This window comes from Macaca mulatta, chromosome 5 (assembly GCF_049350105.2).
Source record: "Macaca mulatta isolate MMU2019108-1 chromosome 5, T2T-MMU8v2.0, whole genome shotgun sequence".
Lineage (NCBI taxonomy): Eukaryota > Metazoa > Chordata > Mammalia > Primates > Cercopithecidae > Macaca > Macaca mulatta.
This window is the reverse complement of record NC_133410.1, coordinates 6,177,753-6,202,146: the sequence shown is the minus strand read 5'-3', so window position 1 is coordinate 6,202,146 and position 24,394 is coordinate 6,177,753. Positions and strand designations below refer to the sequence as shown.

General features: G+C 40.7%; 1 protein-coding gene across 15 annotated transcripts in view; it reads left to right on the top strand.

Annotated features, from left to right (window-relative positions):
- The window catches only part of KIAA0232, a 97,446-nt gene that overhangs the window by 49,051 nt on the left and 24,001 nt on the right, over window positions 1–24,394 (top strand). For 11 of the 15 annotated variants that reach the window (NM_001193917.3, XM_078001837.1, XM_028848097.2 and 8 more), the window contains 3 exon segments: window positions 6,201–6,338; window positions 21,301–21,367; window positions 22,560–22,641. In NM_001193917.3, the coding sequence (NP_001180846.1) occupies window positions 6,201–6,338; window positions 21,301–21,367; window positions 22,560–22,641 (287 nt within the window). 15 annotated transcript variants of the gene reach the window in all.

Below are 24,394 nucleotides of genomic sequence, written 5' to 3'. Positions count from 1 at the left end.
GAAATATTTGGCCCTGCCATATATCCTAATTATGTGTTCAGCAAACATGGTCACTATAATATTTCTGGATGTAATTATTACCTTTGACGCAATTGGGTCCCTTGAAAGGGTATTCTTTAAGACTGACAAATTCCAGTGGCAATTACTGTTATTTTTTGTGACATGATGACCAGGTTAAAAAAACAAATTTTAGGAAACTAAAGTAAAAATCTTTTGATGGTACATATAGATAGATAGAATGAACCTGGATTTGTTCACTGTGAAAGGTATAATGGGAGGGCTGGGGTGATTCTCTTGAGTTTAAAAGAGAGTTGTTTAGTACAAAAGAAATACTTTTGTTTGTGATAAGAGTGTTGTTGCCTAAGAAACTACCCCAAAACTTAGTAACATTAAAACAACAACAACACTACTATCACATGACAGAATCTGTAAGTAAGGAATTTGGGCAGGGCTCAGTTGGGTGATTCACCCAAAGTCACTCATTGGTACTCAGCTGACAGATGGGCTGAGCTAGAAGGCCCAAGATAGCTTTACTGACATGTCTGTCACTTTGGCAGGTGTGCTGGAGGGCTGGATGCAGCTGGGATTGTTGACCAGAGCCTCTTCATGTGGGTCAGGAGGTAGCTAGGCTTATGTGGTTGGCTGGGTCCCTCAAAGCAAGTAGCCCAAGAGAATCAGGTAGAAGCTTAAGACCTTTTTACTACCTAGCCTTGAAAGTCACTTAGAATCACTTCCATTGCACTCTGTTAGTTGAGCCGACTGGAGCCCACACAGGTTCAAGGGGAAGAAGCATCACTCTCTTGATGGTAGAACCACCACTCTGTCAAGGTGCTTGGTTTTGAAATTTTAGACCAGCAAGGACAAAGAAACAGCTACGATTTTTCCAAAGAGAAAACAAGCCTTGCCCAACGAATTAGGATTTGTTTTTATTAGTAGTATACTTTTAAGTTCTAGGGTACATGTGCACAACATGCAGGTTTGTTTCTTAGGTATACATGTACCATGTTGGTTTGCTGCACCCATCAACTTGTCATTACATTAGGTATATCTCTAATGCTATCCCTCCCCCAGCCCCACAGCCCTCAACAGGCCCCAGTGTGTGATGTTCCCCTCCCTGTGTCCATGTGTTCTCATTGTTCAACTCCCACTGATGAGTGAGAACATGTGGTGTCTGGTTTTCTGTCCTTGTGATATTTTGCTGAGAATGATGGTTTCCAGCTTTATCCATGTCCCTGCAAAGGACATGAACTCATCCTTTTTTATGGCCGCATAGTATTCCGTGGTGTATGTGTGCCACATTTTCTTTATCCGGTCTGTCATTGATGGGCATTTGGATTGGTTCCAAGTCTTTGCTGTTGTGAACAGTGCTGCAATAAACATACGTGTGTGTGTGTCTTTGTAGCAGCATGACTTATAATCCTTTGGGTATATACCCAGTAATGGGATGGCTGGGTCAAATGGTATTTCTAGTTCTAGATCCTTGAGGGATCACCACACTGTCTTCCACAATGGTTGAACTAGTTTACAGTCCCACCAATAGTGTAAAAGTGTTCCTATTTCTCCACATCCTCTCCAGCATCTGTTGTTTCTTGACTTTTAAATGATCGCCATTCTAACTGGTGTGAGATAGTATCTCATTGTGGTTTTGATTTACATTTATCTGATGGCCAGTGATGATGAGCATTTTTTCATGTATCTGTTGGCTGCATAAATGTCTTCTTTTCAGAAGTGTCTGTTGATACCCTTTGCCCACTTTTTGATGGGGTTGTTTTTTTCTTGTAAATCTGAGTTCTTTGTAGATTCTGGATATTAGCCCTTTGTCAGATGGGTAGATTGCAGAAATATTCTCCCATTCTGTAGAATTAGGATTTCTAACTTACAGTGTTGCATTTGAGAGTATATGGAGCAATACCTTTCAGATTCTGAGAAAAATTATCTCCATTCTAAAAGATCTTACCCAAACTAGTAAGTATTAGGATAACAAAGACAGCTTTTTTTTTTTGCTTTTTTTTTTTTGAGAGAGGGTCTTACTCTATCACCCAGACTGGAGCACAGTGGCCTGATCTCTGCTCACTGCAGCCTCCACCTCCCAGGCTCAAGCAGTCCTCTCACCTCAGCCTCCCGAGTAGCTGGGACTACAGGTGCGCACCACCATGCCCAGCTAATTTTTGTATTTTTTGTGGAGTCAGAGTTTCGCCATGTTGTCCAGGCTGTTCTCAAACTCCTGGGCTCAAGTGATCTGCCCACCTCTGCCTCCCAAATTGCTAGGATTATAGGTGTGAGCCACCATGCCCAGCCTAAAGATAGCTTTTGACACATGAGGCTTCTAAGGTTACTGGGAGTATTCTAGGTCTGACTGTTACCTGATAGATATATTATTATTATTAAAACTGTACAGTTACATTGTATATGCTCTGCTATGTGGGATGAATTCCACATTTAAAATAAATCTGTTGGCCGGGTGCTGTGGCTCACACCTGTAATCCCAGCACTTTGGGAGGCTGAGGCAGCGGATCATAGCTAAGGAGATCGAGACCATCCTGGCTAACACGGTGAAACCCCGTCTCTACTAAAAATACAAAAAGTTAGCTGGGCGTGGTGGCGGGCACCTGTAGTCCCAGCTACTCTGGAGGCTGAGGCAGGAGAATGGTGTGAACCCTGGAGGTGGAGCTTGCAGTGAGCCGAGATGGTGCCACTGCACTCCAGCCTAGGCGACAGAGACTCCACCTCTAAATAAATAAATAAATAAATAAATAAATAAATAAATAAATAAATCTGTTAAGATATATGCCAACTGTTGACAATAGTTACCCCTGAGGATTGATGTTGGGGTGGAACTGACTTGTACTTTCAAAGCAGCTTTTTTTTTTTTTTTTTTTTTTGAGACAAAGTCCATTTCAAAATTGTTATAAAGGTTGCTTGAAGCTAATACATGTTTTTGATAGTTAATGAATTGATACATTTAAAATAAAGCTGGCCAGGCGAGGTGGCTCACGCCTGTAATCCTAGCACTTTGGGAGACCGAGGCAGACGGATCACTTGAAACCAGGAGTTCAAGACCAGCCCAGCCAACGTGGCGAAACCCCATCTCCACTAAAAATACAGAAATTAGCCAGGTGTGATGGTGCGCGCCTGCAATCCCAGCTACTCAGGCTGAGGCAGGAGAATCTCTTGAACCTGGGAAGCAGAGGTTGCAATGAACCAAGATCACACCACTGCACTCCATCCTGGGTTACAGAGCAAGACTCTGTCTCAGAAATAAAAAATAAAACTAAGAATTCTTCCTCTCAAGCTTCTAGGAATGACCTTGATTAATAAGATTAGTTTTATTTCTTATATGAAAATTGATTAAATTTTTTTCCCATCGCCATCAGGTTTAGATTTTGCATTAGCACTTACGTTAGGCAGAAGAAAATATATAAAATTTTACACATAAGGAATATGAAAATAATTTCAGAGTGAGAATTGGTGCTAACGATTGGTACACAAATTCATATACTTCCCAAGACACCATTAACACTTCGTGTGTGTGTAAAATGTTCTCATGGAATAGAGTTTTGAATATAAATATTCCATGTTTTAAAACTGACATTTCTGCTTTTATGTGCAAATGTGAATGCATCAATACAGAGAAAACTAGGGATGGTCCCTGAGTGACAACTACCAGTGTAGGAATCACCTTGAAGGAAGAATAAAGGAATAGTGTGTACAAAGACACAGAAGTAGGAGGGGCCTGGTGCTGTAAGGTCAGGAGTGGGTAGTCGAAGGTCAGAGTGGGGCAGGCCCGCGGGAAACAGACCCTGAAGAGACTGATGTGCTGTGCGAGGGCATTTCTAGTTATGTCCTAGAGACAAAAGACCTGTAGATCTATTTAGCCAGCAGGACTTAATGGCATAGCAATGGGCAGACGGGCTTGGGCCACTGAAGGCAGGGAGGTCAGTGAGGAGGTCATCACTGTGGGCTAAAGACCTAGTAGGAAAAACAGGAATATAGTTAACCTGAAATTATGCTTGTTTGATTGGAGTGGCTCATCTTTTAGGGGCAAATAGGGGTTCTTTTGAGTAATATATCAGTAGATTATTACTGAATGCTCTCAGAATCTGACTGTATCTAATTCACAAGTCACCAAAAGTTTTGCCGAAATTGGCTGAAGGGGGAAAAAAGGCTTAAATAACTAAAAGTCCAGACGTTGGGCTGGCCCCTGCTAGGTTTGATTCAGAGCTTCCCAGTGTCATTCAGGCTTCTGCTCTGCCTCTCTGCCTACCACTTTTTGTCAGCTTGGTTTTGCAACCAGCTCCTTATAGGGTAAAGGGCAGTGACAATGAGCATGTTTCTGAGATCATATTCTCACACACTGTCCAGAGGTCATGTTCCCTACATTCCCAGCAAGAACCATGAAATGTGCATTTCTGATTGGCCACGTGCCTCTCTCTGGGCCAATCTTTGTGGCCCAAGGGATGATGGGGGTAGTGTTAATCCCATGCGGACACATTGTGGTTTTGGTCATTTAGGCACTGCTAGGCAGGGGCGTACGCTCAGCAGCGAGCCTCCGGTGACTGCTGATGGATTTCCAAGTGGCGTGTGCTTTTTCTCCCCCAGTTCCCAGTCTCCCTTTTGATACAGACAGCATGGGAAAGTCAACCAGAACTCTAGCCTTACGTGACCTCCCTGTAGTGTCTAGAAAAGTACCTGATAATAGACTCTCATGCTGGGGAGTTCTTTAGTTGTATCCGCTTTTGGTACTTGATAATTATGTTCTTTCTTTGAGATTAGGACTTTCTGAGTAACTATTTGAGAAATGTCTCATATTTTATGTTTATGTATAAGCAGACTTTTTTTTTTTTGAGACACTTCTGACCTCGTGATCCACCCACCTCTGCCTCCCAAAGTGCTGGGATTACAGGCACGAGCCATCGCCCCCAGCCATAAGTAGACTTTTAATAGTACAGGATAGGAGACTACAAGGATAACAGTAAGTGAAATAGAAACATCTCGGCTCTTTTTATAGTCATGTCTTTAAACTGTGATTAACAATTCAGTGCTGTTAAATTTTGGTTAAGACACAGTACCTTAAGCCAGAAAAAAAATAGCATGAGGGACCTCTCAAATATAAGTATAAATAACAGAATGCAAACAAGTGTGTGTAATATACTATTGTTTATGTAACTTTTGCTACAGATTTGATGTTTCTTAATTCAACCTAAAATTACAAGGCAAAACAGAACTTGTATACAAAATTTATAATGTGATAAAGTCACTCTAACATTGTTTGAATCATAAAAATGTCAGGCTGCTTCATACTTTTTTTATTCTGTCAAAAGTTAAAACAAGAATTGAAATCTCCATCCCCACACAAATTTATCATGAATAAGTTGTCCAGGCTCCAACTGCTGTTCCAGCAGCACTTTTCATACCTTGATACACAGTGCAAAGGAAATTTCTTTATCTCAGAATCTGTTTTCCTACTTAAGTTAGCAAGGAGCTTTCATTAACTTTCATTCCTTAGTATTAATCTACAATATACTGACATGCTAGAAGGCAAATATCAAGATACAAATTTAAAAGAATTCTCTAAATGCCTTCTAACCAAATTATGTTCAGTTAAACTCATGCTTGTGGATTAATACCAGCATTTGGCAATTTCTATTTGTGTGAAGACATTTTCAAAGATGAAATACATAAACTTTTATTATAAATCAGCATTAACAGGGCAGTTAGGCAAGGAAAAGACATCCAAATTGAAAAGGAAGAAGTAAGACTCTAGTCACATATGACATGATCTTGTATAGAATATAGAGAAAATCCTAAGGAATGAAATTAAGAAAAAACTCCATTTGCAATAATATAAAAAAGAATATAATGCTTAAGAAAAAATTTGACAAAAGTGCAAGACTTGTGCACCGGAAACTATAAAGCATCTTTGAAAGAAATCAAAGAAGACCTAAATAAATAGAAAGCATCCCATGTTTGTGATCAGAAAACAATACTGTTAAGATGGCAGTACACCCCAAGGTGTTTTACAGAATCAGTACAATCCCTCTTGAAATCCCAGCTCCCTTCATCGCAGAAATAGACAAGCTGATCCTAAAATTCGTATGGAAATGCAAGAGGCCTTTCTGTGACTGAGTATGTGTGGTAGGTGGAATATAGTAGTGTCCACGTTAGCCCTGGTCATTTAACCTGGTGCAATTTCATTGCAGGAGAATGACATCTTCCTGGGCTGGGAAAAAGGAGCTTATAAGAAATGGGGAAAGAGTAAGAAAAAATGTTCAGATCTAACTCTAGAAGAAATGAAAAAACAGGCTGCTGTCCAGTGTCTTCGATCTGCTTCTGATGAAGTAAGTTTACATTTTATTTCTAACACTTAAGAGAGAAAGAAGGGGTGTTTTAAGTTTACAGATAGGACAACTTGACCTCCAAAAATTGGGAAAACAAACTACTTATTTATCTTACAAAGTAACATGAACATTACCACTTTTCCTTTATAGTATTTTTCCATATTTTCTGAAGTTTTATAAGCTTTTCTTTTATATGTGCTACTCTAATTAAGAGTATACACAAAATTTTGTATCCTTTTTCCGACTTGACTATTTCATCCTGTTATTACATTGTCTTTATTCTTTTTAGTGGCTAAGATGCATTTCATCAAATGATATTTCAACAACAGTATAATATTATAATCTTTATTACTGGATGTTTACCTTGCTCTTGATTTTTTGTTTTGTTTTGTTTAAGACAGCGTCTCACTCTGTCGCCCAGGCTGGAATGCAGTGGTGTGATCTCGCTCCACTGCAACCTCCGCCTCCCAGGTTTAAGCAATTCAGCCTCCTGAGTAGGCAGAATTACAGGCATGTGCCACCATGCCTGGCTAATTTTTTTGCATTTTTTAGTAGAGACGGGGTTTCACCATGTTGGCCAGGCTGGTCTTGAACTCCTGATCTCAGGTGATCTGCCTGCCGTGGCCTCCTAAAGTGCTGAGATTACAGGCATGAGCCATCATGCCCGGCCTGCTCTTGATTTTTTTTGTTATGCTGTCTAAAATATTTTATGTGGGGTTTTTCTGTGGTCTGTATTATTACATTTGAATACATTCCTAGAAGGGAATAGCAGTTCAGACACTTCAAAAGTACTATATTGGCATATGATTTATGTATTTTTTTGTTTTTAGAAAACATTACAAGATTATTTTATTCTTTTAACATTTCATATAAAATATTTCTCATGTCTTTCAGTTTCCTGAAATAACAAAATATCTTTTGCAGTTAATATTATGAATTCTTATTTTATTATTCACTCTAAGATGTAATCTGTGAGATCATGACTACTGAAAGAATTATTTTGCTTTGACCATGCTATTTGAGATAGTATGGTTTAAGTACCTTTATGATGCAAGGCCAAATTGAGCGGACTCCGACCTCCAGAAACTTCCTTCCTGAACTAATTGTTGAATGGTCTAGTGTTGCCATCATTGGCTTTGTTATCTTTGCAATCTGCAGAAGTTTATTCTTTCTGGCTGCCACTGATGCAAATGGTTTTTAACGCTTATTTGTTTAGTGTTTCCCACCTTTCTGTTCTCATCCAACTCCAAATTATCTCTGAGGCTAAGAACAGTGGCTCAACACCTGTAATCCCAGCACTTGGGAAGGCCAAGGCGGGAGGATCACCTGAGGTCAGAAGTTCGAGACCAGCCTGGTCCAACATAGTGAAACCCCATCTCTACTAAAAATGCAAAAATTACCTGGGCATGGTAGTGCATGCTGTAATCCCAGCTACTTGGCAGGCTGAGGCAGGAGAACCGCTTGAACCTGGGAGGCAGAGGTTACAATGAGCCAGGATCGCGCCACCATACTCCAACCTGGGCGACAGAGGGAGACTGTGTCTCAAAAAAATAAAAAAAGGAACTGTCTCTGAATGCCTGACTCCCCTGGCCATATACTCATGATACATTGTGTAGACCTCAAATAACATGGCCCTCACATCCTAAATTGCAATTACTCATTTGACTGTGCTCACTGGGTGCAAGGACCACGAGTGCCCCATCTTTTTTTATCTCCTACTGCCTAGCACAGTGAGTGCTTATCATATGAAAGGTACTGATGTTTTTAAATGAATCTAACATTCATTTTTTAAAAGCCTACCCTTTCATCCGATTATTTTTTCTCTTCCCCGCTGTTTTCTTCTCCCCCACCTCTGATTTTTTAACTTTAACTTCTTAATTTCTTTTTTTTTTTTTTGAGACGACAGAGTCTTACTCTGTCACCCAGACTGGAATGCAGTGGCACAGTCCTGGCTCACTGCAACCTCCACCTCCTGGGTTCAAGTGATTCTCCTGCCTCAGCCTCCCAAGTAGCTGGGATTACAGGCATGCACTACCATGCCCAGCTAATTTTGGTATTTTTAGTAGAGATGGGGTTTTACCATGTTGGCCAGGCTGGTCTCGCACTCCTGACCTCGGGTGATCCACCTGCTTCCGCCTCCCGAAGTGCTGGGATTACAGGCGTGAGCCACCGCGCCTGGCCAACTTCTTAATTTCTTAAAGTTGCTGCTTCATACAGCATGGAATAGGAGTTTGGAAGTTACCACTTATACATACAGCTATCTTAAGCACCATTTCATTACAACAATTAGGAACATAATTAACCTGGTTTAAGGAAAAATAGAAATATATGTAAAGGATACAGGGATGTCTTACTGAAGCCAAGTGCTAGAAGTATAGCAGCCTCAAGAGAGAGCTGAACTGGGAATTATGTGATAGACAAAGTCACTTTCAGTAACAACCAACCTGCAATCTCTCATTTCCTTCTGTACCCGAGTCGGGGTCATTCCCTCTCTGTCCAAACTCTGGTTTTCTCTGCTTTAGCACATAGTGAAGAATGGCCATTCCAGCTTCCAGCCCCGCGTGACCATGGAACTCTACTGTCCAACACCATTCATCTAGAGAGAGAATCTGATTGGCTGGGCTTGAGCCAGGTGATTGAGCCTAGGCTTGATCAGGCTTGAGCCAGCCTGATTTGATAAGCCCTGGTTGAGGGGGCAGGGCTGCCTGGAGGTTCATCACTTCAGCAGGGACTGTGAGTGACGTGCCCAGAGAAAACTCTGCAGAGAAAACTTTGTGGTTAAAGTAGTGGGTTTTTTGTTTTTTTCTTTTAATTTAAAAAAATATAGGGACAGGGTCTCCCTGTGTTGCCCAGGCTAATCTTGAACTCCTGAGCTCAAGACATCCTCCCGCCTCGGCCTCCCAAACTGCAGAGATTACAGGCCTGAGCCACCATGCCCGGCAAAAATGGCGTTTTCTTTATGACACTGAAGGGGAGTAAATTGATAATTTGTAGATTGGTAAAGTAATTTAGAGCTTTTAAAGGAATTCAGAACGCAGATTTTTTTTTTTTTTAAACAAGTGAGAAGTTAATTCAGGTAAATTATTTGAGTAAAATCCAAAGAAACTGCTGAGTTGTAGTGGGAAAGAAAATATGGGTAGTGCAGTTTCAAACTGAGAAAGGATCTTATTTCTTCTTTGGACCAAAGTTGCTGAGAAATGAGCCTAGCCTTTGACTCATGGTTAAGCTGAGGAAATGACAAGGGCAGCTGAAATCAGCTGTGAAAAGATGAAGAGTATAAAAACCTTGTATGAGTAATGCAAGACCCTTCTCCTGTAGCTTGTTGAATTTGCGTGTAATTCATACTAACCAAGTATTTGTGTGAGGTGAAGAACTTAGTATGAGGTAGAAACAGTGCAAGGGAATAGTTGTGGCTTATAGAGATCTTTGATTCTTTAGGTTATTGCTTTGGGAAAATGCTTTCCTTTGCCTGGCTCTCATAGGCGGGATTTTTATTTTCAACCCCAATAAAGCATATTTGTACTTCCTTGCTCTTTCCTTCTCATTTTGTTAAAAAAAAAAAATGTCGGATTCCTTTTTCCTTACAATGATTTTTTAAAAATCTTACCAAATTAAAATTAGCTGAGGAAGTGAATGTGCCAGGCATAACCAAATGCTCAGTAATTACTTATGGAATGAATGAGGAGAGTCTTCAAGTCCCAGTTCCTGCTCCAGAGCCATGTGCTGTTGTTTGTGCATCAATCTATAGACCCTTTAAACCAGGTGTCCCCAGCCCCCGGGCCATGGACAGGTACAGGTCCATAGCCTGTTAGGAGCTGGGCTGCACAGCAGGAGGTGAACAGCGAGCAAGCTTTAGCAAGCTTTACTGCCTGAGGTCCGCCTCTTGTGAGATCCGCAGCGATGGCCTTAGATTCTCATAGAAGCACGAACCCTATTGTGGACTGAGCACGTGAGGGATCTAGGGTGAATGCTCCTTATGAGAATCTAATGCCTGAGGTGGAAGTTTCATCCCGAACCCCAAGCCTACCTGCTGGGTCTGTGGAATAATTGTCTTCCACGAAACCAGTCCCTGGTGCCAAAAAGATTGGGCACCACTGCCTTAAACCAGCTCACCCGCCTCTTGGGGAGCCAATGAAAAGAACCCTCTTTAATTATTGCCTACTGCAATAGAAAGAATCAATGTGTGGTAGTTTAGGAATGGTAGGCCATCTGTGTGTCCCCTGGGTTTCTTTTTATAGTCTTGTCTATTGGCTTCAATGGAAAGAAAGGAGCAAAGAGGACCTCCATCGAAAATTATAATGCAAAATTTTATTTTATGTTTTTGTCATGAGTGTTTGCATATTAAGTATGCTAATTTCCTGAGGATGATCGTGTTTATGGTATTGTGTGTGCTATGCTTTCCTATCCAGTCCAAATGCCCTCTTAAAAGCGCTTTTCAGTACAGCTCTTTAGACAGTCACTACCAATTGGTCGCAATCAAAAACCACTAACAATTCAAGTTTATAATCTAGTAGATTAAAATGTTAATGGCAAATAAAAGACAATGATGTAGGTTATATTATATTAGATATAAGTGTAGGTAGGAAGTAGTGGTGATATTATGCATTACATGTGAGGTGAATTATTTTCTCATGTGTATGTGACTATTATATGTGTATGTGACTATTATAGTTACAGTGTGAACTGTTTCTGTAAAAGCATCCATAGTTATCAGACTATTCACTGGTGTCACGGTTTAAGGAGAATGGCTTACTTCTCTGGATCCACTTACATGCTTGTGATACTACACTGTGCCTCCACTTTATCCTTGTAACAAGTTGTACCCCACGTTATAGCACTTCTCTTGCCCTGCTCAGCTCATTATTTTATGAGAGACATTGCCAAAACAGAGGGCAATTCAGTTGCATCAGAATGTAATTTTATACATTGATTAAAATGTGGCTGTCCCCGTGTAAATGTTGGCTGAGCAATTGAAGATTTATTTCTCCAGGGAATCATGACCTTTGATGGGCTGTATTGGTTGTTAGGTCCCACTGAAAACTGCCTTGGCTAATTCCCTTTCATTTACATATGCAAATAACATGCATGTCTCTGGGTGTTCGTTTTCATTAAAATATTTTGCATATGCTTTGATTGCAGTTAGTAATGGAGTCTGTAAAGAGGAATGGTATTATGAATCAGTCATAGGCAATTCAGCCCTCCCCTAGATGTATATTTTTTAGGTGATTATCCTAAGCTGTCTGTTTCATTCCTGTTATCAGTGGACCTGGCATATACCTGATATTTGTTAAATGTATGCAAACCTCTCTTTGTTTCCCCCTTTAAAAAAATAACTACTTATATTTGTTTTATTGAGCCACTTAACACTGAATCAGAACTAGTACTTTATCTCCCACTTTGAGGGTGGTTAGAAGATTAGAAACTTAATGAGGTCCTGTTTGGGGAGTGAATAAAGTTAAAATGCAATAACTCTTTCATAATACCATTCTTCTGGGGTTGTTAGTTTTGAAAGTAGCAGCACTGCAGCTTACCCTGGGGAGCTGACCAGCCCCATTGTTATTTAAAAAGCCTTAGAGAGGACTTACACCCTAAGTAGGGTGGAGTCCTAACATTCACTTGTTTATATTCTCACATTGAGCTAAGTCTACCAGGAAAATTCTTTTTGCCAGTAAAAGTACAGAGTATATCTTAGTATTTTGCATATGCATTATTTATATGCTGTACAGGGTTATATGTACAAAAAACCATGAAAAATATGTCATGGCAGTGTTTACCTTCAAGGTTAATTTTGACCGTATACAGTTGGCCCTTCATACCCATGAGTTCTACATCTGTGGAGGTAACCAACAGTTGATCAAAGATATTTGGGAAAAAATGGATGATTGTGTCTGTGCTGAACATCTATAGACTTTTTTCCTGTCATTCCCTAAAAAATGCAGTATAACAACTACATCCATAGCATTTACATTGTATTAGGTATTATGTGTCATTTAGAAATAATTTAAAATATATAGGAGGATGTGTGTAGGTTATATGCAAATATTATGCCATTTTATATAAGGAACTTGAACATCTACAGATTTTGGTATCCTCAGGGGGTCCTGGAACCAACTCAATATAGGGATGACTATATACTGTGTCCTGACACATGGACTGTTGAGCCCAACCTTTTCTGGGTAATACTAAGAGCGTCATACAATGATAACATTTATTGAGCGCTTACAATGTGTGAGGTGCCTATCTGAATGCATTATGTACATTGCAAGAAGTGATGCTGTGCTCTCTACAGACTAGAACCCCTCAGAAGAAGCCAGCGATTACTAAAGCTGTGAACACTCACAGTTGTGTGATCACAGCCAGTCCTGCCTGAGGAAGCCTAAGTCCTATCTCTTTGGGTATATAGATGGCAGTGGAGCTGGAGCATTTGAGGAAACTCATGGTCCATACTAGGGATTTGGGCTTTTCCCCTGAGCAGCTGTGAAGTGTTAGGGTTTGGAGAGGAGTAGTGCAACCTGACTTACTTGCCAATCAGATACTGATCAGAGAGTATACTGGTTGCTGCACTGAGACTAACTACACAGGGTAAGTGAGCTGTGCTGGAGGGACAGAGGGCAGATTGCAAGCCCTCAGTGAAGATGCAATTGCAGGGCTCCAGAAGGCAGATGGCTGGAGGATTCTGCATCTGTTTTTGAAGATGGAACTGACAGGATTGGATGTGGGTAGAGATAAGAGGAGGAGACAAGAAAGACAGCCAAGGGTTTTGATCTGAGCAACTGCAAGAATGTCATTCCCAGCCGGGCACAGTGGCTCATGCCTGTAATCCCAGCACTTTGGGAGGCAGGCAGATCACTTGAGGTCAGGAGTTCGAGATCAGCCTGACCAACATGGCAAAACCCCGTCTCTACTAAAAATACAAAAATTAGCTGGACATGGTGGCACCCGCCCATAATCCCAGCTACCTGGGAGGCTGAGACAGGAGAATCACTTGAACCCAGGAGGCGGAGGTTGCCTTGAGCCGAGATCGCACCACTGCACTGCAGCCTGGGCGACACAGCAAGACTCCATCTCAAACAAACAAACAAAAAATTATCTGGGTGTGTTGGTGCATGCCTGTAGTCCCAGCTACTTAGGAGGCTGAGGTGGGAGAATCGCTTGAACTGGGAGGTGGAGCCAAGATCGTGCCACTGCACTCCAGCCCAGGTGACAGAACGAGACTCGGTCTCCAAAAAAAAAGTAATTTTCATTTACTAAGGAAAAGGAACCTAGGAAAGGAACTTCTTTGTGGTATGAATAAGGATTAACCTATGAGATGCCTCCTAGGAGATAGCTAAGTGGAGATTTTTGAACAGGCAGCAGAATAAACTGAATATGCATGTCTAGGGTTGGTGGGGTAGAGTGGTTTATGAGGACCAGGCATGAAATAGACCATTTTCTTTTTGTTTATCTAGCCCAATTCTTCTGATCTCTTTTTAGAAAAGGTAGAAAATTGGGATTTTTTTACAGGAAATTTTCTGATCTTTCAGATGTTGAGAAGTGAGAATATGAGAACAGACACAGAAGTGGAAGGGGCTGCTGTAAAAATTTGAGAGGGAGGCACTATAAAATAGACACGTGTGGGGTTAAGGGCTGGGGTATGAAAACAGATTGAGAGTTTGAGGAGCAGAAGGGGCCAAATGACGGCCCAGTGAATCCCTGTGTGTCCACTGAAGTTGAAGAAGCCAGGTGTTGGGAGCACAGCTGGAGACCCATGTGCCCTTTCCTTATGACTTTCCTCCTCATCCCGCTCAGGTTACCACTGTACGCAGCTTGGTGTTTATCTTTCCCATGCTTGTTTTCGTATGTTTACTAAATATTGTTTGAAGATGTACACAAATACTCATAGCATGATTTTGCATGTACTTAAATTTTCTATAAATTATACCATACTCTATATGTTTTTGTAACTTCTTTTAGTTAAAAGTTTTAAAATTTTACCTATATTGATAACATGATTTTATAATGTCTTCATTCCTAAATAGTTGTGCATTGTGAACTATATAACACTGTTTATTCTCCCAGTAATGGGCCTTTTAATTGCTTCTCATTTGGGGCTGTTATGAAGAATGTAGAAAGGAACATTCTTGTTTTTTGTTTTTTAGACGGAGTCTCGCTCTGTACCAGGCTGGAGTGCAGTGGCGTGATCTCAGCTCACTGCAGCCTCCGCCTCCCGGGTTCAAGCGATTCTCTGCCCCAGCCTCCCGAGTAGCTGGGACTACAGGTACACAACACTATGCCCAGCTAGTTTTTGTATTCTTAGTAGAGACGGGGTTTCACCACGTTGGCCAGGATGGTCTCGATCTCTTGACCTCGTGATCCGCCCACCTTGGCCTCCCAAAGTGCTGGGATTACAGGTGTGAGCCACCGTGCCCCACCGAAAGGAACATTGTTATACGCTTATCCTTGTGTGTGTGTGTACAGTACTTTTTCTTGCGTGTATACTTAGGCATTAGATTACTAGATTGAAGTCAGTGGTTTTTTTTAACTGTTACACCCTTATAGACTGGAGTATGTGATGAAAGCTATGGACCTAACCAGAATGTTATACTTAAACTTTTCTTGTATGAATTACTTTGTTACATGTCCACTAGTGGCCTCCTTAAGAGCTCATGCTTCCTAGATTAAAAATAACTAGTCTAAATTCTGACTATTCTTAATTGAACCATGAGGTGAAACAAATAATATCCAGATATTCAACTCATAGCTTTCTGAGCTTCTATAGCCAAATGTCCTTCAGGAAGTTTACTTGTTAGATATCTAAAGGGAAAAGAAACTGCCATCTCCATATGAAAGTAAGAAACAGGACTTTTTTTGCATATAATAAAAAATAGGGTTTGCCTGGGCGCGATGGCTCATGCCTGTAATCCCAGCACTTCGGAAGGCTGAGGCAGGTGGATCGCTTGAGCCTGGCAGTTTGAAACCAGTTTGAGATGGGGTTTTGCAGAAATCACGTCTCTGCAAAAAGAAAAGAAAGAAAAAGGAAGCCAGGTGTGGTGGCACACGCCTGAGTTTGAGCTACTTGGGAGGCTGAGAAGGTGGGAGATGAGTCCTTTAGGTCAAGGATGTGGTGAGCTGTGATCGCACCACTGCACTCCAGACTGGGTGACAGAGCAAGATCCTATCTCAAAAATTAAAAAAACAAAAACAAAAAACGGGGAGGGGTTTGCCTAAATCAGTAAGATGCTATAATGAACTGGGAAACTTGAAGGACTTAAGTTAAGCTGAAATATTTTCCTCTTTTTGTAAAATGATGAAATGGAGGCTCAGAGAAGTTAAATAACGTGTACAGCTTCACATAGCACAGCAGGTCTCATGAGTCTAGATCATGTTCCCTTTATGTTACATCACCCTGCTAAAGAGCAGGGCTACCTTTTTCTAAGCCTCTATTGATCACGTTATTTAATCATTATAACAGTTTGCTATCCTCTACTTTTTGTTGCAGATTTTTTTCAGCATTCTAAAGAGTACATAATCTGTGCCCTAGATCATGTTTGAAGATATTTGTCCATTGGATACTTCTCTCCTACTCTGTATCATTTTCTAGAGAGCAAATGTGCATGAGAGCTGGAGGCAGGCCAATTTTTGTAGACCATTTGGTGTTCAAGGATAGGAATCTCAGCTCTCATACAGGGGCCTTGGCAGAAACAGCTTTTTATTTGGGGGAGGTTTTTTTTGACTTTGTATTACTTCTCTGGCTATTGAAGGCATGAGTTTGTGAACCCTGGTACATATTCTCAGTCTTCTCACTTGGTGCTCTTTTGTTTATTTGCTTAACATTAACTTAGTTCTAAATTGTAAAAGGGTTTTTAAAACTTCTAGTCATTAAAGTATGGAATTGATCCTTTACTTTCCAGTAAAATGATTACTGTGATCACCAGTAGTCATTCTATCAGTATCTAGTTGGGTTTCCTACCACTAATCTTCTAACTCCGCTTTAAAACTGAAGACTAAGATCTGAAAAACTATAAAAGAGCCCCATGTGCAGGGTCGGGCTGAAAACAGGAGTGTTTGAAAGCCTGTGCTTCAGTTATTGCTGCATAACTAAGTACCCCAAAACTTAGTGGCTTGAAACAACTATTTTATTTACTCATAATTCTGTGAGTTAGCTACGGCTCAGCTGGGAGGTTCTTCTGCTGTTCTTGCTTGGGGTCTGCGAGGGCACATGGAGCTGAAACATCCAGGATTGCTCTCCTCATGTGACTGGTGCTTCAGCAAGCATGGCTGGGAGCTGTGACCTCTCCCCACATGGCAGATGGAGAACACTCAGAAGGTAGCATTCCAGGAGGGCATCTGTCACACTCGGCAACATCTTATTGTGAAACCCAGTCACCGTGGGAGGGGCCCAACCTAGAGGCAAGTGCTGGGAGGTGCAGTTCATTGGGGGCACTACAGTAACAGCCTTTCCTTTGACAGTTACTTTCTGGAGAAATTGAGTAGACAGGTTTTGGACTTTGGGATACCAGGCACCCCTGAGGGAAAGCATGAGACACCATAATGAAAATTGGGGACTGATTCCCCCTTCCCTTTCTGGTACCTGACTGACAAGTAGGTTTATGTTCCAAAGACAGAAGTGTGGAAGACTTCTTAACGAGGAAGTGGTTACTGTAAAGAAGAAACATTTGAAGCCGGGCGCGGTGGCGCAAGCCTGTAATCCCAGCACTTTGGGAGGCCGAGACGGGTGGATCACGAGGTCAGGAGATCGAGACCATCCTGGCTAACCCGGTGAAACCCCGTCTCTACTAAAAAATACAAAAAAAAAAAAAAAAATTAGCCGGGCGAGGTGGCGGCGCCTGTAGTCCCAGCTACTCCGGAGGCTGAGGCAGGAGAATGGCGTAAACCCGGGAGGCGGAGCTTGCAGTGAGCTGAGATCCGACCACTGCACTACTCCAGCCTGGGCGACAGAGCGAGACTCCGTCTCAAAAAAAAAAAAAAAACATTTGAGGGACGAGATGATCTTTTAAAAATTATAACCATGATAATAGAAATGAAAAACTCAATAGAGGTTTGGAAGACAGCTCTGGAAATCTTCCAGAAAGTAGAACAAAAAGATGAAGAAATGGTGAACAGGAGACAAAAGAAATTAGGGGACCAGTACAGGAAATTCAGTAACCAGCTATTAGGAAATGTGTCCATAATACTAGCACCCTTTTCCAGATGTAGAAACTGAGGCTTTGATAGGTAAATGATTTATGTAGGGTCATGTGGTTGACCCTAGGGTGAAATTTAGAACCAGATCTCTCTGACTCCATTGAGCCATGTGCAAATGGAACAGGCAATTAACACTGAGTATCATGTATGTTAGTAATCACACTATGGCAGCACCTGTCTGGCATTTAGGGAATATCCAGTCTAAATGAACCCTCCATGAAAGATAAACCTGTAAGGTGAGTAATATGGCACAGAAACCTTTGAGTATGGAGAGCAGAGGTGAAGCAGAATAAGTCAGATTGCCTTTCTTTTACTTTACACTTACTAGCTAAGGTCCAAGTTGAGAAGGATGGGAAGTATTTAGAAGATGGAGAAATACTGGAAATGTTGTAGGGATGGGAAGTGATAGGAGTTTGTCAGGGAACAAATAAGACCCTCATGAAGTAAGGACACCAGTTGCTGTGTTTGACCGAGGCTCAGTCTCCATCATCATGTAACCCTTCAACCCCACCCCCCAGCCAGGTGCAGAGAGCACAGCAGTGGCAAGAACCTAGTGTGTTGGTCAGAGACAGAAGGAGCAGGCCATGAAGTCCAGGGAGAATCCAGAGGGGTTTGGGTGGTATGCATTAGGTTAATTATCTTTTTACTCCTCCAACCTCCAAATCAAATCATAGCAAAAATTAGAGGCATTTTTGAAGTGATAAATCAAAAAACAAGATTGTAGAAAATTAAAAACGTACAAAATCTAGAAATGACACCAACATTTAAGTGACTAAGATGACAGGGACTCCGGGTGCCTCACGTGTGTCATGTTAGCTTTTTCTACTGAATCTTCGGAGAAAAGTGCTGGCGTTCTTGGGTCTAGAGAGAGGAAGTGGCACACGTGTCCTTTGCTGCCCGGTGAATATAGCAGGGCAAGAATTCAGACCCAGGCCAGCATGACTCCAAACCCCAAACCCAAATACATTCCACTGAGTCCTCTTCTCAGAGAAATTAGAGTGGTTATCATGTAAATTGCAGGAGGACAGGGGTCCTCATAACCGTTTGTTTACTGGGTATGTGAATGAGCCAGTTTATGGTAAACTAGTGGCCGGCTGGCCATGCATTCGGAAGGTTGCTCACTGAGTGTGTCCTGAAACTTGCCAGTGTCTGTGTGTGGCTCGCCACTTTGCAGGTTTGGAGTAGTATAATTTGGATTCTAGAGTGCTCTTACAGTTTGCAGAGTGTTTTACATGCGTTGGATACTGGAAGGTGGGTGATTATTATCCATTTTACAGTTAGGAAAAGCAATTCACGAGTTCAGTGGTGAAGTGGTAGCATTTTGTTCACCTACAGTTTGTGCTCTCTTAGAGTTGTTATTAATATATAACTTAATCTTTCTTTGTTTTTTAAGATACTGTATGCTCTCAAAATATTCTTGAATGGCCTTATGGATATGCTATACTACTGAAATTTGATTATTAATATTTTCTAATGGTTTATATAATTGGGAAAGTGAATAAAAATTTCTCATTAAAGCTGTAAATTAACACTTTGGAACGCCTGCCAGGAGACAACAAAGGGCGATGACAGCTTCTGCTGTGCCTCTCTGCTTCCCAGCTTGCTGTGATGGTGACCTGGGGTTCTCATGATTTTTTATTTTTTATTGATTTATTTATTATTTATTTATTTATTTGAGATGGAATCTCGCTCTGTCACCCAGGCTAAAGTGCAATGGCGTGATCTCGGCTCACTGCAACCTCCGCCTCCTGGGTTTAAGCAGTTCTCCTGCCTCAGCTGCCGAAGAAGCTGGGATTACAAGTGCCCGCCACCACGCCCAGCTAATTTTTTGTATTTTTAGTAGAGACAGGGTTTCACCATGCTCACCATGTTCACCAGGCTAGTCTTGAACTCCTGACCTCAAGTGATCCACCCACCTTGGCCTCTCAAAGTGCTGGGATTACAGGTGTGAGCCTGGGATTACAGGTGTGAGCCACTGTGCCCAGCCGATTTTTTAAAAAAATATAAGATGCTACAGGTAGTCAAAAGAACAAAAAAACCTGGTTGATAGAGCTTGCTTTTACACAGAGAGTAAGGAGTAAGCTCTTAGTTTATTTTGCTGTTTAAACATGAGAGCAAAAAAAATATATATATATATATGTTTATATATGACAGCAAATATATATATATCACTCGTATAGTATACATATTTACTCAGATATTAATAAATATGTGTATATATGTAATTAATTTCTAAGACAAAGCATGAAAAAATATGCAGTAACCAGGTTGTAATGACCATTCTGATTAAATGGGACCCCATTTTAGAGTATTGGAAAACATTTAATAAGCGATCCCTAGAGGTTCAGTGTTCTGCATTGGAGACTAGCCCTAGGTTTAAAAACCTAGTGACATAGGCTTGCTGTACAGAACAGTATGCAGTGTGTCAGCTGACACTGGTGTTGGTTTCACGATCCGAAGGAAATGGAATATAATTGCCGTCCTTGTCACACCTTGAGCATTATGGTAAGCAGATGCTTTCTGGTGCAACTGTTTGTAGTTGAACAGTGTTTATGACTAATATCTGCCATGGTTTTTAAGAGTGTTTCTAAAGGAAAGGGCAACTCTTGTCTGGCCTATTTTTCTATCTTCCTATTAAAAACTGTGGTATGATGTGGACAGAATGTAACTCTAGATGTTTACAATTAACTGTTTTCATTGTAATCTGTTTCTTGCTACTCAAACTGTGCAACTGTGGGATTTCTTATGTAGGATATCTGTAATATTTGTGCTGAGTCATTTTGAGTTAAGTGAATGCGGTAAAGTTCTATTTTTAGCCCGTCAAGGCCTAGTGAGGGCACTGGCTTAGCAGAACTCTCCATCACGCGCCTCTGTTTGGGTTATGCCCACCAATAAAGACTTGATTCCAGTTTAAATAGGACTTTGCTCACTGAGTAAATCTAAAGTTTTTGAGAAATAAGTTCACTTTTTTTGTCCACTGTAAAAAAATTTTTTTTCTTCCTGTGAGAAATTGAGACTCCTAAAAGTTAAAGTCTACATAGTGAAAGGTTATTTGCTTGTGCGTGTTTTCAACATTGATTTTTCTTTAAAGGTTGACTCTTATTTTTACCCTCCCAAATCCAGACTCTTCTATGTACTCTCCTTAAATTTTAAACTCCCAAGCTTTGTATAGAAGTCGATAATCTGATCCAGATGCTGAAAAGGAGACAAAGCTTTCACACTTGCAATATTGGCTTCGTTTGCTGGACCTTTGTTGTTGTTGTCGTTGTAATCATGAGTGTTCATGTTTCTTTAAAACAGAAAAAGAGAAAATCGCCTTGTTTTTTTCAGAGTGTGAGCTCCTAGAGAACTAAGATGAGGTTTTGTGATTTTCCTTCGTTTTAAGTCTGGTATAAGACCTTGCTCACATAAATATTGAATGCTCTTTTTGATGGTGACTGACTTTTGGTCATATGATGGACATTTAGGCCCTTAAATCTGCCCCATGAACAAGATGACACACCTTTGGAAAAGCAGAAGCTATTCTGGGAGGTACATGAATGTGTTCACGTTTTATCGCTAAGCTTCATTTAGTATGCTTTATTAGTAAGAAGCATGTATACTCATTTGTATCTACAAACCTGTAATTTTTAAACTGTAATATTCACGTAAATATTGGTAATGTATTTATTTTGGAACATAGATGATTTGTAAAACCTATGTATTAAAACAAAAGTATACAAATACCTGATTTGTACATACTGGCTGTAACCTAATGTGTCTTTTTGTTGTCATGCAGAGCTCTGGTATCGAGACTTTAGTGGAGGAGCTCTGCTCCAGACTGAAAGACCTTCAGAGTAAGCAAGGTGAGGTCAAAAGCGCTGTGCACACACATGCCAGGATTACATTCCTGAGGAATCTGGATTGGGGAAAATCTTAGAATTGATCAGAAAAGAAAACCAGAACAAAGTCTTTGTGTCCAGTGTGTGTCACTAGGCCAGCCTCATGCTCCATCTGCAGCAATGTTAGTGGCTTCTGTGTCAGTTCCAGCAGTCACTCAGAGAGAGTCCTGCAACCAAGGGAGGGACTTAGTCCACAGGCGCCCTCAGAGATAGGAAACACTTCATGTTTTCTGTTTTTTGGGTTTTTTGTTGTTGTTGTTGGCTTCAAGTTGAAGCTCAGAGATCAGGAACAATATTGTCTCTTTCCTTTCGCCATCTTTGCCCCTCTGTTAATATCTGCCTGTTGATGTTAAGACTGCTAAATTAAGACATTAAATTAAGATGTTAAGACATGAATTACTTCAGGTTTGGAAGGGACTTCTGTTTTGACTCAACTTTTTTGGAAACAGACTTGGCAAGTTTATTTAGTCATTTCGATATATGAACCCTCCTCATACTTTTTCTAACTTTCTGCAATCTCTAAGAATGAGACCTTCATATTAAGGGTAAGGATCCTTGTTTCCTTACCCTCTTCATGGTCATTTTGCTGCCCACCAAGCCTTGAGCCTGCCTCTTAAGGGCACAGTTTATTTGTAACCTAAGACAGTATCCTAGGCTAAACTAAAGGTATAGCCCTTTTTCCTATTTTAGTTGAAATAGCCCTTGCTCACCTACATGTTAAGTAATAGAGCAAATTGTAAGAAAGAATATTCTTTACAGATTAGTTTTAGTCAAGATGAGTCAATGTAAAGTCTATGAGTGTAGAATTTTGTACAAAAATATTTTTGGAATCTAAACAGATGTTCTGTCCTTCTGGTCTAATTAATAAGTACACAGGGGACTTCAGTCTCTTAATTAAGTGCCTCTAGAGCACTGTATCAGTGACGAGATGAACAGCTCTCACCTCTTGGCCTAATGCTAATGTGGTTAACCGGAGAATTCCCTCTGGCACACTGAAAAAATAGATTTTTATTAAACAGACAGATTGGTCTCGAGTTTGCCTTTTAAACACCAAAGTCTCTATTTCTTGTTAAAATTAGTTGAGAAACTTTGAAATACATGGGCATTTATTAACTAGATATAAGACAAATCTTTCTGAATTTTTGTTTCATAACAGAAGAGAAGATTCACAAAAAGTTAGAGGGGTCTCCCTCTCCAGAGGCAGAATTATCCCCTCCAGCAAAGGATCAAGTGGAAATGTATGTAAGATTGTATTCAGTAATAAAGTGTGCATTTGTTAAAATCAAATGAATAACTGCTACATGGTTTCCATTTTCTGTTTGTCATCTTGTTTAGTTTCATTATATATAATTTAAGACACATTTATCAAGCGCTTATGTGCTTGACACTGAGAATTCAAAGGTGAAATAAGATGGTTCTATCCTTGGTGTGCATATTCAATAAATATTCGTGGAACAAATGAGTGAAACAAGGTTATTATTTGCTAAGTCTATGTATGTAATATTACCTTTAATATTCACCAACAGCCCTTTGAAACAGCTGTAAGAAATTACGATTATCAGCCAGGCACAGTGGCTCACGCCAGTAATCCTAACACTTTGGGAAGCCAAGGCGGGTGGATCGCCTGAGGTCAGGAGTTCGAGACCAGCCTGGTCAACATGGTGAAGCCCTGTCTCAAAAATTAGTCAGGCATGGTGGTACACACCTGTAATCCCAGCTACTCGGGAGACTGCGGCAGGAGAATTGCTGGAACCCAGGAGGCAGAGGTTGCAGTGAGCTGAGATTGTGCTATTGCACTCCAGCCTGGGCGATAGAGCAAGACTCTGTCTTATAAAAGAAAAAAAAAAGAAAAGAAAGAAAGAAAAGAAGTGATTGTCCATGTTCACAAGCAAGAACACTGAGTTCCCACTGTTTACTGCGAAGGGAACATAGGCAAATCCTTGACCTGCCAAACCTGCTTCCTAAAGATACTTTTCTTTTTTCTTTGTAAATAATTAGTCTTAAAATAATCTGCATTATAAACAGACTTCCCTATTATACATTTTATTTTAATCTTCTGAACCTCTGAAACCTAAGAAAAAAATGGCATTTCCTTTGTTTGTATAGACCTGTATTGTCCAGCACAGTAGCTGCAAGCCATGTGTGACTATCGAGCACTTGACATGGGGCTGGTTCAAACCGTGATGTGCTGTCAGTGGACAATTCTCATTGGATTTCAAAGACTGTATATAAAAAAGAATGTAAAGTAGTAAACATTTTAAAATACTGATTACATGTTGAAATGATAATATCAGGAGTTTAGTTAAATGAAATATATTACTGGAGTGAATTTCACCTGTTTCTTATGTTTTTAATGTGCCTGCTAGAACACTTAAAATTACCTATGAAGCTCAAAATACATTTCTGTTGGTCAACTCTTGATGTAGACTGAGAAAGAGAATCAAGTTCAGGCCCTTTGAAAACATGGCCTTTTACCACTTCATGTGTGACCTTGAGCATTGCCTCTGAAACAACAGTCCCCTCAGTAGCCAATGTGACATTAAATTCTTCCTTTCGCAGTCTGTTCTGCTCTGAAATCTTCGGTGGCTCCCAGTTTCCTAGCAAATCAAAAACACTTTCTCATTTTCAAGCCCCCTGAAACCAGCCTCCCTGGCTTTTTGTACCCTGCGTTTCTAGTGATCGCTGCTCTAATTAGTTCTCCATTCTGTGAGCATAACGTGTGCCTTCGTGTCCTCACACAGGTTCTCAGGCCTCACAGGTAGTACTCACTAAACTTGCGGAATAAATCTGGAATTCCAACGCTTAGTTGTGGCCCACTTTAACTGTTTTAGACCTCACCAATATCCTCTTTCTGAATACTTGAATGTGGTCATTCCTACCGTTTCTGAGGGCCTGCTTCAATGCCAGGCAGTATGCTAGCGGTTAAAAAGCTGCTTTTCCGACTCATTTTGCATATTAATTCCTTTACTCCTCAGAACTCTGAGAGGTAAA